At 37.1% G+C, this 12,545-nt stretch overlaps 2 protein-coding genes across 2 annotated transcripts; both read left to right on the forward strand.

Moving 5' to 3' along the window:
• The first annotated feature begins 1,291 nt into the window (after positions 1–1,291).
• LOC131026010 (uncharacterized) lies at positions 1,292–2,344 on the forward strand. The gene has a single exon (XM_057955789.1). The coding sequence runs from the start codon at positions 1,292–1,294 to the stop codon at positions 2,342–2,344; it is 1,053 nt and encodes a 350-aa protein (XP_057811772.1).
• A 2,802-nt stretch (positions 2,345–5,146) lies between these two features.
• Positions 5,147–5,755, forward strand: LOC131026011 (secreted RxLR effector protein 161-like). Its single transcript, XM_057955790.1, has one exon. It carries the CDS (start codon positions 5,147–5,149, stop codon positions 5,753–5,755), a length of 609 nt encoding a protein of 202 aa, XP_057811773.1.
• Positions 5,756–12,545: the final 6,790 nt, after the last annotated feature.

The following is a 12,545-nucleotide window of genomic DNA, read 5'->3' on the forward strand; positions in this document are numbered from 1 at the left end:
ACCGTATGAGAGAGAGAGAGAGAGAGAGAGAGAGAGAATTGTTGTTGTGAGGGAACACGTGAGAGAATTTTGTTGGGAAACCATAATTGTTAAAAATTGTGTTATTGTTGTAAATATATACAATATAATATATATATATATATTTCCCTACTTAATGACCTAACCCTAAACCCTAACCCTAGCTTTGTATCTCCTATAAATAGAGGCATTTAGTCCTCACAATAGAGGACTCCTACAGATTTATTCTCTCTACGCTCTCTACGTTATTCTCTCTTTTTCTCCTCTTCTCTCTACTTTCAACACGTTATCAGCACGATTGTTCTACAAGATTGTTCGTGATTGTTCTACAAGATTGTTCCTACCCTCATTCTTGATTGTTTGCCCTAGGAAAGAATCTTGTCTTTCCTGCAAGGTACTACTATATTCTTAAATTTATTAATTACATGAAATTGTTAGGATTTTTTTTCCGATCTGTATAATATTAGTATGACAATTCTTGATAGGCGTCAATGATGATCCACAATATCTAAATGATAATGATTTTATTTGACGCACAATTTGTATTTTTTGGAACTTTGATTTCATGTTAACTTTGTCAGATTGAGTGTTTCAATGCAAATTTTGTTTTGTATGAATGTGTGATGAATAGTTTGATCTAGCAAAAGATTCTGATTAAATCTTGGTTTATTAATATCATAAAAAGTTGGATCTCTCAATTTCTTAAATTTGATTAACCTGTTCTCACGTTAATAATCTCAATATGATACATTGCTTAATTCTTAGTTTTCACATTAATCTTAGTCTATTCTTAAACTGTTTTTACATGAGTTACTCAATTGCTTTTATGTTTTTCATTATTATGCAATTAATATGTTTTATTGTTTCCCGAAGAAACAAAAATATGCAATTTTTAATAATCCGGAAGATTATTAAAAACAAATCGTTGAAATTTTTGATGAAACACAACGATATCTATTCATTTTAAATATAATGTGTTCCCGATGAACACATGAGATAAATTAGTATTTCGGAAGAATATTAAAAATATTGAAATTGCATTTTTTTAAGCTTTATTTTGGTATCCATTATTAGTTAGTATTTTATTATTAAATTGTTTTATCTATTCAATTAATATTGATGCTCCCGAAGTAGCACAACTAATATTCTTGAAGAATATCTCATGCTCTTGAAGAGCAACTATATAGTGGGTAATATTTGTTTATTCATAAAGGAAAAATATACCCTTATGAATTAATTGACCTTGATTTTTCTTTGTGCAGTGTTGCACAAAATGTCAAATATCACCAAACTTGAGTTTGTTGCACTTGACATATCTGGCAAGAATTACATGTCATGGATTCTTGATGCCGAGGTTCATTTGGTTGCAAGATCTCTAGGAGAGACAATAAAAGAAGGAAATGACGCATCCCAGCAGGATCGCGCTAAGGCACTCATTTTCCTTCGTCATCATCTTCATGATGATTTGAAAGTTGAATATCTTACCATCAAAGACCCATGTGAATTGTGGAAAAACCTCAAAGAACGGTTTGATCATCAAAGGACTGTTGTTCTTCCTAAGGCTCGTTTTGAGTGGATGCATTTAAGAATGCAAGATTTCAAAAGTGTGAGTGCTTATAATTCGGAATTGTTTCGAATTACTTCTAAATTGAAACTACGTGGTGAAACAATCACCGATGAAGATATGCTTGAGAAAACATTCTCAACTTTTCATGCTTCAAATGTGCTCTTACAACAACAATATAGAGAGCGGGGTTTCAAAAAGTACTCTGACCTTATATCTTGCTTATTAGTTGTCGAACAAAATAATGAGTTGCTAATGAAAAACCACAAGTTAAAACCCACAGGTTCCACTGCATTACCTGAAGCTAATGCAACGATCAAACAAGAGTATGACCGTGGTCGTGGGAACCAACGTGGACGTGGGAGTGGCTTTGGTCGTGGTCGTGGACGTGACCGTGGTCGTGGTCGTGGACATGGTCGTGGACGTGGATATGGACGTGGTAATGTAGACCATGCAACATCTAGCAACAAAAGGCACAAACCATCCAAAGACCACAACTCATCCAAATGGGAAGATACATGTCATAAATGTGGCATGACGGGACATTGGTCACGTACTTGTCGTACGGCGAAACACCTTGTTGATCTTTATCAAAAGTCAATTAAGGAAAATGTGAAGAACGAGACTAATGTTCTTGACTTTGATGGCACAATTGATACAACTCACTTAGATGTCTCGGATTTCTTTGCTGACCCAAATGGAAACATTGATGGCATGATTGGAGGTGGTGTGCTAGAAGACAATAAAGTGGATTTAGCATAGTTTATTCATTTATTTTCTCCATGTTATGAAGTTTACCTATTTTACCAAACTTTGATTTGTCTAGTTTTTGCTTGGAACAATGGTTTATTTTTCAATTGATTATCTAGTAATCTATTTTTATTTTTCTCGAAAAATTTCTCAGAAATTCATATGGATCATTGTGATATATGCTTAGCTGATAGTGCCACCACACACACCATTCTTCAAAATAAGAAATATTTTCTTGAGTTAACATTAGCTAAAGATAATGTTCATACTATATCAGGTGCATCGAACATCATTGAAGGCTCGGGAAGAGCTTGTATCATTTTACCAAATGATACTAAATTAAATATTGAGAATGCCCTTTACTCTAGTAAGTCCAGAAGAAACTTACTAAGTTTTAAGGATATCCGATACAATGGATACCACATTGAAACAACATCAGAAGGCAATAATGAATATCTATGCATAAATTCTTTTGTACGTGGCTTGAAGCAAACAAAAGAAAAACTATCAACACTACCATCTGGAATGTATTACACATTCATAAAAGCAATTGAGACAAACCATGTCATGAACCCGAAGTTCAACGACACAAAACGTTTTATGCTTTGGCATGATAGATTTGGACATCCTGGAGCAACTATGATGCATCGAATAATCAATAATTCATATGGACACAACATAGAGAACCAGGAGATTCTCCAAACAAATGAATTTACATGTGATGCATGTGCAAAAGGCAAGTTAGTGATTAAACCTTCATACACGAAGGTCAATATCGAATCTCCATCTTTCTTAGAAAGAATTCAAGGAGACATTTGTGGACCCATACATCCACCAAGTGGACCATTTCGATACTACATGGTATTGATTGATTCTTCTTCAAAATGGTCTCATGTATGCTTACTTTCAACTAGAAATGCAGCATTTGCTAGACTACTTGCTCAAATTATAAAATTAAGAGCTCAATTCCCAGACAATCCAATAAAAAAGATTCGTCTTGATAATGCTAGTGAGTTTAGATCTCAAGCATTCAATAATTATTGTATGGCTATTGGGATTGAGATTGAACACTCGGTTGCTCATGTTCATACTCAAAATGGTTTAGCAGAATCATTTATTAAACATTTACAACTTATTGCTAGACCATTACTTATGAAGTCGAAACTCCCAATTTCTGCTTGGGGTCATGCTATATTACACGCTGCAACATTAGTTCGTTTTCGGCCAGCAGCCAATAACCAATACTCTCCTTTACAAATTGTTTTTGGTCGAGAACCAAACGTTTCTCACTTACGAACTTTTGGTTGCGCTGTTCAAGTCCCAATTGCACCCCCACAACGTACAAAAATGGGTCCCCAACGAAGACTTGGGATATATGTTGGATTTGATTCACCTTCGATTATAAGGTATTTAGAACCTTTAACTGGTGATTTATTTACTGCACGTTTTGCAGATTGCTATTTTGATGAAATGACATTTCCAACATCAGGTAGAACAAATCTACATCCAGAAAAGCATAAGGACATATCATGGAATGAAAGAAATTTGTCGCATTTTGATTCACGAAGTAATCAATGTGAACAAGAAGTCGAAAAGATAATTAATTTACAAAAGGTTGCAAACCAAATTCCTGATGCTTTCGTAGACACAAGAAAAGTGACACTATCTTATATTCCTGCTGCAAATGCTCCAGCTAAAATAAATGTCCCTGAAGGACAAACAATAGCGGCAACAAATGATTCTAAAGTTCGTAAAAAACGTGGTCGACCAATTGGTTCCAAAGATTCTATGCCTAGAAAAAGAAAAGTGCAAGATATGGACCAAACAATGGCAAAAATGATTGATCAATCAAATGAAAATAATGAAGTTCTTGACGAACCACAAGAAATTGAAAATCATGAGATCTTAATTAATTATTCATCATCAAATGTAATAATGGAGAGAGCAAATATTGTCGTGAACGACACATTCGCTTTTAATATGGCTCTTCAAATTTCAAATGAGGATCCTGAACCACAGTCCATTAAAGAGTGCCAAAAGAGAGATGATTGGCCAATGTGGGAAGAAGCAATAAAAACGGAATTAAATTCCTTACATAAACAAAAAGCATTTGGACCTATAGCGCTAACTCCATAATCCAAAATCTCTGTTGGATATAGATGGATATTTGTTAGAAAGAGAAACGAGAAAAATGAAGTTACGAGGTATAGAGCGAGACTCGTAGCACAAGGTTTCTCTCAACAACCAGGAATTGATTATGAGGAAACATACTCTCCAGTAATGGACGCTATTACTTTTAGATTTTTGATTAGTTTAGTTGTGTCACAAAGGCTTGATATGCGCCTTATGGATGTAGTAACTGCATATCTATATGGTTCACTAGATAGTGACATATACATGAAGATCCCTGAAGGACTTAAATTGCCCGAAGCATGTAAATCAAAACTTAGAAATATGTTTTCAATTAAACTCCAAAGATCGTTGTATGGGTTGAAACAGTCCGGACGTATGTGGTATAATCGACTCAGTGAATATCTGATGAAAGAGGGATACAAAAATGATGATACATGCCCTTGTATTTTCATAAAGAAAACTGAAAATGGATTTGCAATCATAGCAGTTTATGTTGATGATTTAAATTTGATTGGGACACCTGAAGAGCTCAATAAAACTGCTGAATACTTGAAAAAAGAATTTGAGATGAAGGATTTAGGAAAAACAAAATTTTGTCTAGGTTTGCAAATTGAACATGTCCCTGAAGGTTTATTTGTTCATCAATCTTCATACACATAAAAAGTGTTAAAGTGTTTTAACATGGATAAAGCGCATCCATTAACATCACCAATGGTCGTTAGAACACTTGATGTGAATAAAGACCCATTTCGACCAATTGAAGATGGAGAAATAACACTTGGTCCTGAAGTACCGTATCTTACTGCAATTGGAGCATTGACTTATCTAGCTAATAACACTAGACCAGATATAGCATTTTCTGTAAATCTCCTTGCGAGATATAGCTATGCCCCCACTTTAAGACATTGGAATGGTATTAAACACATTCTACGCTATCTAAAGGGAACCGTTGACCTTGTATTATATTATTCTAAAGGTCTTGATTACTCTTTAGTAGGGTATGCAGATGCGGGTTATTTATCAGATCCACATAAAGCCAAGTCCCAAACTGGCTATGTTTTTACATGTGGAGGAACTGCTATATCTTGGAAGTCTGTGAAGCAAAGCCTAACTGCAACATCCTCAAATCACTCTGAACTCATTGCAATCCATGAAGCAAGCCGAGAGTGTGTGTGGCTGCGAAATATGACAAGTTATATACAAGAGACGTGCGGATTGGCTTCACCAAAGGACAATCCAACTGTATTATATGAAGACAATGCCGCTTGTATTGCGCAACTCAAGGAATGATACATCAAAGGTGACAGGACGAAGCATATATCTCCCAAATTTTTCTTCACACATGACCTCCAAAAGAGCGGCGACATTGACATCCAACAAATTCGTTCAAGTGATAATGTGGCAGATTTATTTACAAAGGCGTTACCAACATCGACATTCAGAAAGCTAGTACACAAGATCGGCATGCGTCGACTCAAAGATATATCATGATCATTTTTCAAGGGGGAGCAGCTGTACTCTTTTTCCTTTGACCAAGTTTTTGTCCCATTGGGTTTTTCTGAAGGAATATCAAACTGAATTAATGCTCCGTTTGCCCGATGATCGTTTCTTGGATTATTATTAATTTATCATACAACGATTAATCCTAACATGCTCCTATGAATTTAACAACTGCACGTTGGAGTTAGAAAAAACCTGAAGAATTCCTAAGAATTCGTCAATCTGTCGCTGAACAGGTCAGTCAGCTTCAAGCCTTCGTTTGAAGCCTCAAACGTCCTCAAATCGTATTTCGCCCAGATATACGACTTCTTCGTCTTCGAAAGATCTTTCCGTGGCCATCTATTTCACCTCAATCGGACTTCTGTAGAGAAAGTTATGGCCGTTTTACAGAGACTGCCAGAACTTGATTTCCTGCGAAAAACTGACTCCAGCTCTGATCTTCTCGACTGTATCCCGCTCAGCTTTCACCGTTGGATGGACAACGAGCTGTGAAAGTCCCAAGAGAGAATTATGCCTATCACGTCTGGTGCCGCTCAAATCTGCTCTCTCAAAACACTAATTAATTAGTGTGTTTTCCTGAGAGCTGACAGCTGTATTTAAATAAAATAAATAAGCTGTGGAACGCCAGAATCCTTGTGATAGGCGTGTTCTCTCTTTGCTAGGGCAAGGAGACATTGGGCCAGTCCAGGGACCAAATACAAGGAATAAAGATGGGCCTCAAATAAATTAATTATCTATGGTCAGCCCAGACCATAATTAATTTATAAATATCAGTTCATTCCACTAGAAAACCGATACTGACTTACCCCTTTATTGCCGGTGATGAGTCGCGGGCTTGTATTTAGACTTATTAAATCTCCGTATTTAAAATATCCGACATCCATTAATTAATTAGAGCTCTGACAGCTTAAATTAATTAATCTCTTAATAATTCCTTAAGCAGTACCACTCAAACTTTATTATTACGCCTGAACTTAATCAACCTGCAGGGTTTAGCGTAATAAACCTTATTGAGCTCCTTAAGGGGGTGTCATTATCCTATACCGGATACGGGTACTAATACAGATAATCAAATATCATATATTAACCGCTATCACCCAAGATACAGAGTACTCGAGTTAGTATATAACTTTCACCCATAGTAAGTCAAAGTGATATACGAATTAATATATATATCTGAATACTTATTAGTATTAAGATTTATAAGTCACCGAGATCTTGATTCTTCACTTAAGTCAGATAGAAGAATACATCTCAAACTGTGGTCCTATCAATACGTAATGACGTACCAGTATAGACAAGTAGCCAAGACAAACTACTTCCATCTATACTGCAGCCTAAACCAATAACTTGTCCTAGAGTTATTTCGGCTGTGATCATATTATATCTCTTAAGGTTATTCCAATTATATGGTCTTCTGTGATCTACAACACACCATATAATCTACTTATATAGAGATAAAGAACATACATATGCAATCATGAACACAATCAGATAGGAGATTAGATAGTGAACTTAGGAAACATTGTATACAAGCATAAAACGTTCTTGCTTTCAGTATACAAATCCAACAATCTCCCACTTATACTAAAGCAAACTTTTAGTATACAATGCGTCTATTTACCAATCACCTAACACTTCTCCCACTTATACTTAAAGTTTCCTAAGTGGGTGGCATCAAACTGGCATCAATCGCATTCCCATCTTTCAATGATCATTTGCGATAAACCTTTTGTGAAAAGATCAGTAGGTTTCTCCAATATGTGAGAATTTATTCTTTGAGCACATAACCTCGATTTACGAATAATCGTATAACTTGGTACTTACTCTCCATGTGTTTGACCCCTTGTGGTTCTAGGATTCCTTAGAGTTTGCAACTGCACTTGAGGTATCACGAAGGTGATGCTCTCACGCAAACTAGGAACCACCCTTAGATCCTGGAGGTAGTGGTCAAACCAAAAGGTTTTACCTCCCAAGGAAAACTCATAGCTCGAGGTAATTATTCTTTGTTCCAGTCAGCCTGGAAATCCGAAATCGTATAATCCAAAAAGGAACTAAACTGTCTAACTGGTAAACTATCTTATTCTCTAGTCATGGACTTGAGAATATAATTTACCACAGTTCAGTGTCCTTAACTAGGACTATACTGATATCTTACAACCATGCTAACTGCATAGCAAATATAAGATTTCGTACATAGTAATCCATACATGAAGCTATCTACTGCGGAAACGTAGAATACTGCCTTCATTTCCTCAACCTCAACAGGCATCTTAAGACATAGTCTTTAGATAAAGGAACGCCATATCTAAAAGGTAGCAATCCTTTCTTGGCGTATTCATACTAAAACGAGCATTCACAGTATCAATGTAAGACACTCGAGATAAGCCCAACATCCTTTTCTAGTGATCCCTTATAACCTTGATCACAGAGACGTATACTGTACCTGAGACTGTTCGGATAACCATTACTTTATATCTTGACAATAGCTCCATATTGTCGCCAATTAGGAGAATATTATCTACATAAAATGCAAGATAAACCACATTACCGATGACACGAGAGCGATTGACACGAGATGCTTCTCTCCCTCCCTCACGTAACCTTCAGGTTGTTGCACATGGCTGTCGTTACCTTTTTCAAGGTAATATATATGACATCCATTTGCAAGACCTCGATGGTTTAAGTGAACTGCTATGGGTAAAATGATCCGAATGTTCTGAGCATGGCACTGGCGAAAATATCATCATAACCTATACCCTCACACTGGGCATAACCTTTCGCCACCAGTCTAGCTTTAAAAACTACGACCTTGCTCATTCGGACTTATCATTCTCTTGTATACTCACTTGCAACCTATGGCTTTACGGCATTCTGGTAGCAAGTTTTTCTTAGTATACAACCATATTCTTAATGGATTGCTCCATTGAGGCGTACCAGGAATCTACATTCTCGTCTTCCACTAATTCCAAGTAGATATCTGGGTCGATTCTCTTATATTCACTACCAGAGACTGAATCCAAAGATTCTCCCAAGAATATAAATCGATCGGGTTGTCCCACAACCCTCCCACTACAATGGATCTGTGGTGGCACATGTGTGTCAACAGTGCGTGCAGTGTCTTGTGGTACAAAACTCTTGCACACTTGGCTTGGGTGATGGAATCGCCTGTCTAATGTTTTCAATTTCTTGAAGCACACTATCTGACTTGGATTAGTGATTACTCCCATAGTCCACTTCTAATAATCGTGTGTCATTGCTAATAACCACCTTCTGATTCTTTAGGACTAATTGCAAAGATACATTACTCATCATCGAACATATTTTTCCAAGAGTGACCTATTTCTTCTCTCCACCACACCATCTTATATAGGGATTACACGGTGTAGTAAAACTGGGTTGGAATCCCAAACACTGACAATGAATCAGAAAAGATCATTCCTAACACATTATTGGCCCTTTATCCCCTTTGCCATGAATGACCCGGTCTCCATCTTTTTCTCTATACAGGATTCGCAGGTTCCAAATGGTACAACCTGGATTAAATCCAATGTACCATTTAAACACGAGCCTTTGGATCCTGTTAAGATAGATGTGACCTAATCTAGGGTATCAATATATGTGTAAGATCCTCATGAGAGATTAGCCTTAACTTTTCTCTTTCTTTTGTTCGATGATGTAAATGCAATATAAAGGTATTTTGTAGACAAGTTATAGTATGAAGAGAGATGTTCAAAATACCAGAATAGACAACTTTGTCATTTCTTATGATAGAAACACCACTATCAAAAATGACATAAGATCCATCTATTCAAAATTTTGGAACATGATAAGGAACTCTCAAAAACTAAACTATGTCTTTAGGACTTAAAGACAAGTCTCCAATTGCAACAACTGCGACTCTAGTCACATTGCCTACGGAGACAATCATCTCATCACTTCTCAGCTTCCTTGTCAGCTTATAAAAAGCCATGCAAGGTGTAACAATCGTTATCAGTTTCTCTCGTTATCCACTACTCACAACTGAGTAGAAAATGAGCTGATATGTCTCAGTTACTATAGCAAGTGAAGTACCTTAAACCTTTGCCTTGAGTATTGAAAGAAAAAAATCTTCAATACTCAATCTTATCACACCACTACTCCCACTATTTCCCTTGTCTTTCTTGCCCCTTGGACCCTTCTTCTTCCCGTCATTCGACGAAGAAGATGGCTCTCCTTTGGCAATAACAAGTGCTTGCACATCTTTTTCCCACAACTTCCTTAGCCGTAACTAGAGCATTCAACAACTCAAAAAGAGTATTATCTTTCTTGCTCATAACAGCGTTGAGGCGGAAGTTCTTAATTAAAAGACTTGGAAAAAAGTTCAGGATAATATCGACTTTTGCCTCACCGTCGATACTCCCACTGAGCAAGTCAAGTCCGTCAAAAATTTACATGACATGCTCGTGCACTGAGCTGTGCTCACTCATAAAAATAACAAGATTACTCTCATCAAATTTAAATGAGCAACTCAGTCCGACTCTCCGAACACTTTCCTGAGATTCAGCATGATGCTAATAGCATCGTCCATGCCCTGATGTTGGAGCTACAAGGTTTGTGACATTATACTCATAATAAAGCATATAGCCACATTATTCGTCACATGCCACCTTTTATGCAGTTCCTTTTTCCCATCAGTTGTCTCATTGTTCGAACAAATAGAACGTCGAGTAGTAAGCAACACAAAATATGTGTTTAGTTTGTGATAAAGATAAAAATCCAAAACTGCTTTTCCATTTTATATAAGTGGACCGGTTAAAAGACTTTGTGCAAGAATAAAGAAACAAGAGACATAGACATATCTGAAAGTAAACAAATTAAACATGTAAGAACATGAACGCATATAGTTCGTAACAATAATATTGTAACCTTTTGATAAAACAACATTAATGAAACCTCCAACTGCCCAAGGAATCTCACGGGTAAGCCACGATCGTGTGGACGTTTACACATGAACCCCTCAACCAGACTATTTACCTAGTCGTTTAATTTCCATCCATGTCAACCTAACCTTTTGACAAAGGAAATTAATAGTTGGACCATAACTAGACCATATCATATTCAAGAAGGGACTCCGATGGGGAGTTGTACATTGTACTTGAAATGATATCTAAGCAGCGACCACAATTTAACCTCGACAGTTAAATTCTCGAAATTAGCATACTCACGAGGACCATACCGCTTTCAATTTAACCTCTCGGTTATCTTATTTAAAGTCCATCCTCTAAAGTACTTATGAAAATCATGCGAGTAAGCCACGATCGTGTGGACGTTTACCGCATAACTCCCACTACTTAAATGGATTTAAATATTTTTAATAGAAACCTCAACTTAACAAACTTGTGAAATTGAATATGAAGTAAGCCACGATCGTGTGGACGTTTACTCACATCCTCAATCACTTTGTCTTGAGGCCGCATGTGGAGGTCTATATAAAATTAAGAATAAAATTTTTTAAACAATTACCACAAACTAACTTTGAAATTAAATTCTCGAATCTTGACATACACACGAGGATCATGTCGCATTCAATTTAATTTCTTAGTTATCTTGTTTAATTCCATTTTCTAAAGTACTTGTGAAAAATTATACGAGTAAGCCACGATCGTGTGGACGTTTACCGCATAACTCCCACTACTTCAATGGATTTAGAAATCTCAACTCAACAAACTTGTGAAATCGAATGTGAAGTAAGCCACGATCATGTGGACGTTTACTCACATCTCAATCACTTTGTCTTGAGATCGTTTGTGGTGGTCTAAATAATTTTTAATCATATATAAAATTATTAATACAGCTTAGTCTTTTTCTTTCAAAAGGTTTGATCATGCTCACACATAATCCTAAACATGCTCATCTAGAACGCAACATGTAAAACATGCTTACAGAATTCTAAAACATGCTTAAGAAAACGATAAACCTAGCATGCTTGTCTAAGCGCAGTTAATAAACACATATTAACAAGCAAAGACAAAAACAGCATGCAAAGAGCATAAAGGATTAACACCACGGCAAGCAAAGAACAGAATAAAAGAATAAAGTTCTTCGTGACCCATTCGTGGAATCCCATATTTCTAATCTATTACAAAGAACAGAAAAGAAATAAAAACAAAAACAAAACTGGCCCGAACATCTCCTATCAAGCCCGTGTAGGAAAATAGGGTTTGGGCCCCCTAGGGTTTGACGAAACTCGCGCCACCTAGGGTTTGGGATCCCCTAGGCGCCGCCGCCGCCCGCACCTCGACAGCAGCCGAACGGGCGCAGCAGCAGCAGCCCCGGCGCGCAGCAGCAGCCTCCCGGCGTGCAGCGCAGCAGCAGCCCGGCGTGCAGCAGCAGCAGCCCGGCGTGCAGCAGCAGCCTCCCGGCGTGCAGCGCAGCAGCAGCCCGCAGCGTCCAGCAACAGCAGCACAGCAGCTGCCCGGCGCGGCAGCCCTCGTCCATTCGATGTTGATTCGTCGTCGTCTTCGTCTCGATTTTCAATTTTTACAGATTACAACGGAAAAACAAATACAATTCGAAAAACTAATCTAACCACGGATTT

Source organism: Salvia miltiorrhiza, chromosome 5, assembly GCF_028751815.1.
Source record: "Salvia miltiorrhiza cultivar Shanhuang (shh) chromosome 5, IMPLAD_Smil_shh, whole genome shotgun sequence".
In the NCBI taxonomy this organism is placed as follows: Eukaryota; Viridiplantae; Streptophyta; class Magnoliopsida; order Lamiales; family Lamiaceae; genus Salvia; species Salvia miltiorrhiza.

Coding starts and splice junctions, on each gene's coding strand:
- LOC131026010 (XM_057955789.1), top strand. CDS start 1,292: ATGTCAAATATCACCAAACTTGAGTTTGTTGCACTTGACATATCTGGC.
- LOC131026011 (XM_057955790.1), top strand. CDS start 5,147: ATGGATAAAGCGCATCCATTAACATCACCAATGGTCGTTAGAACACTT.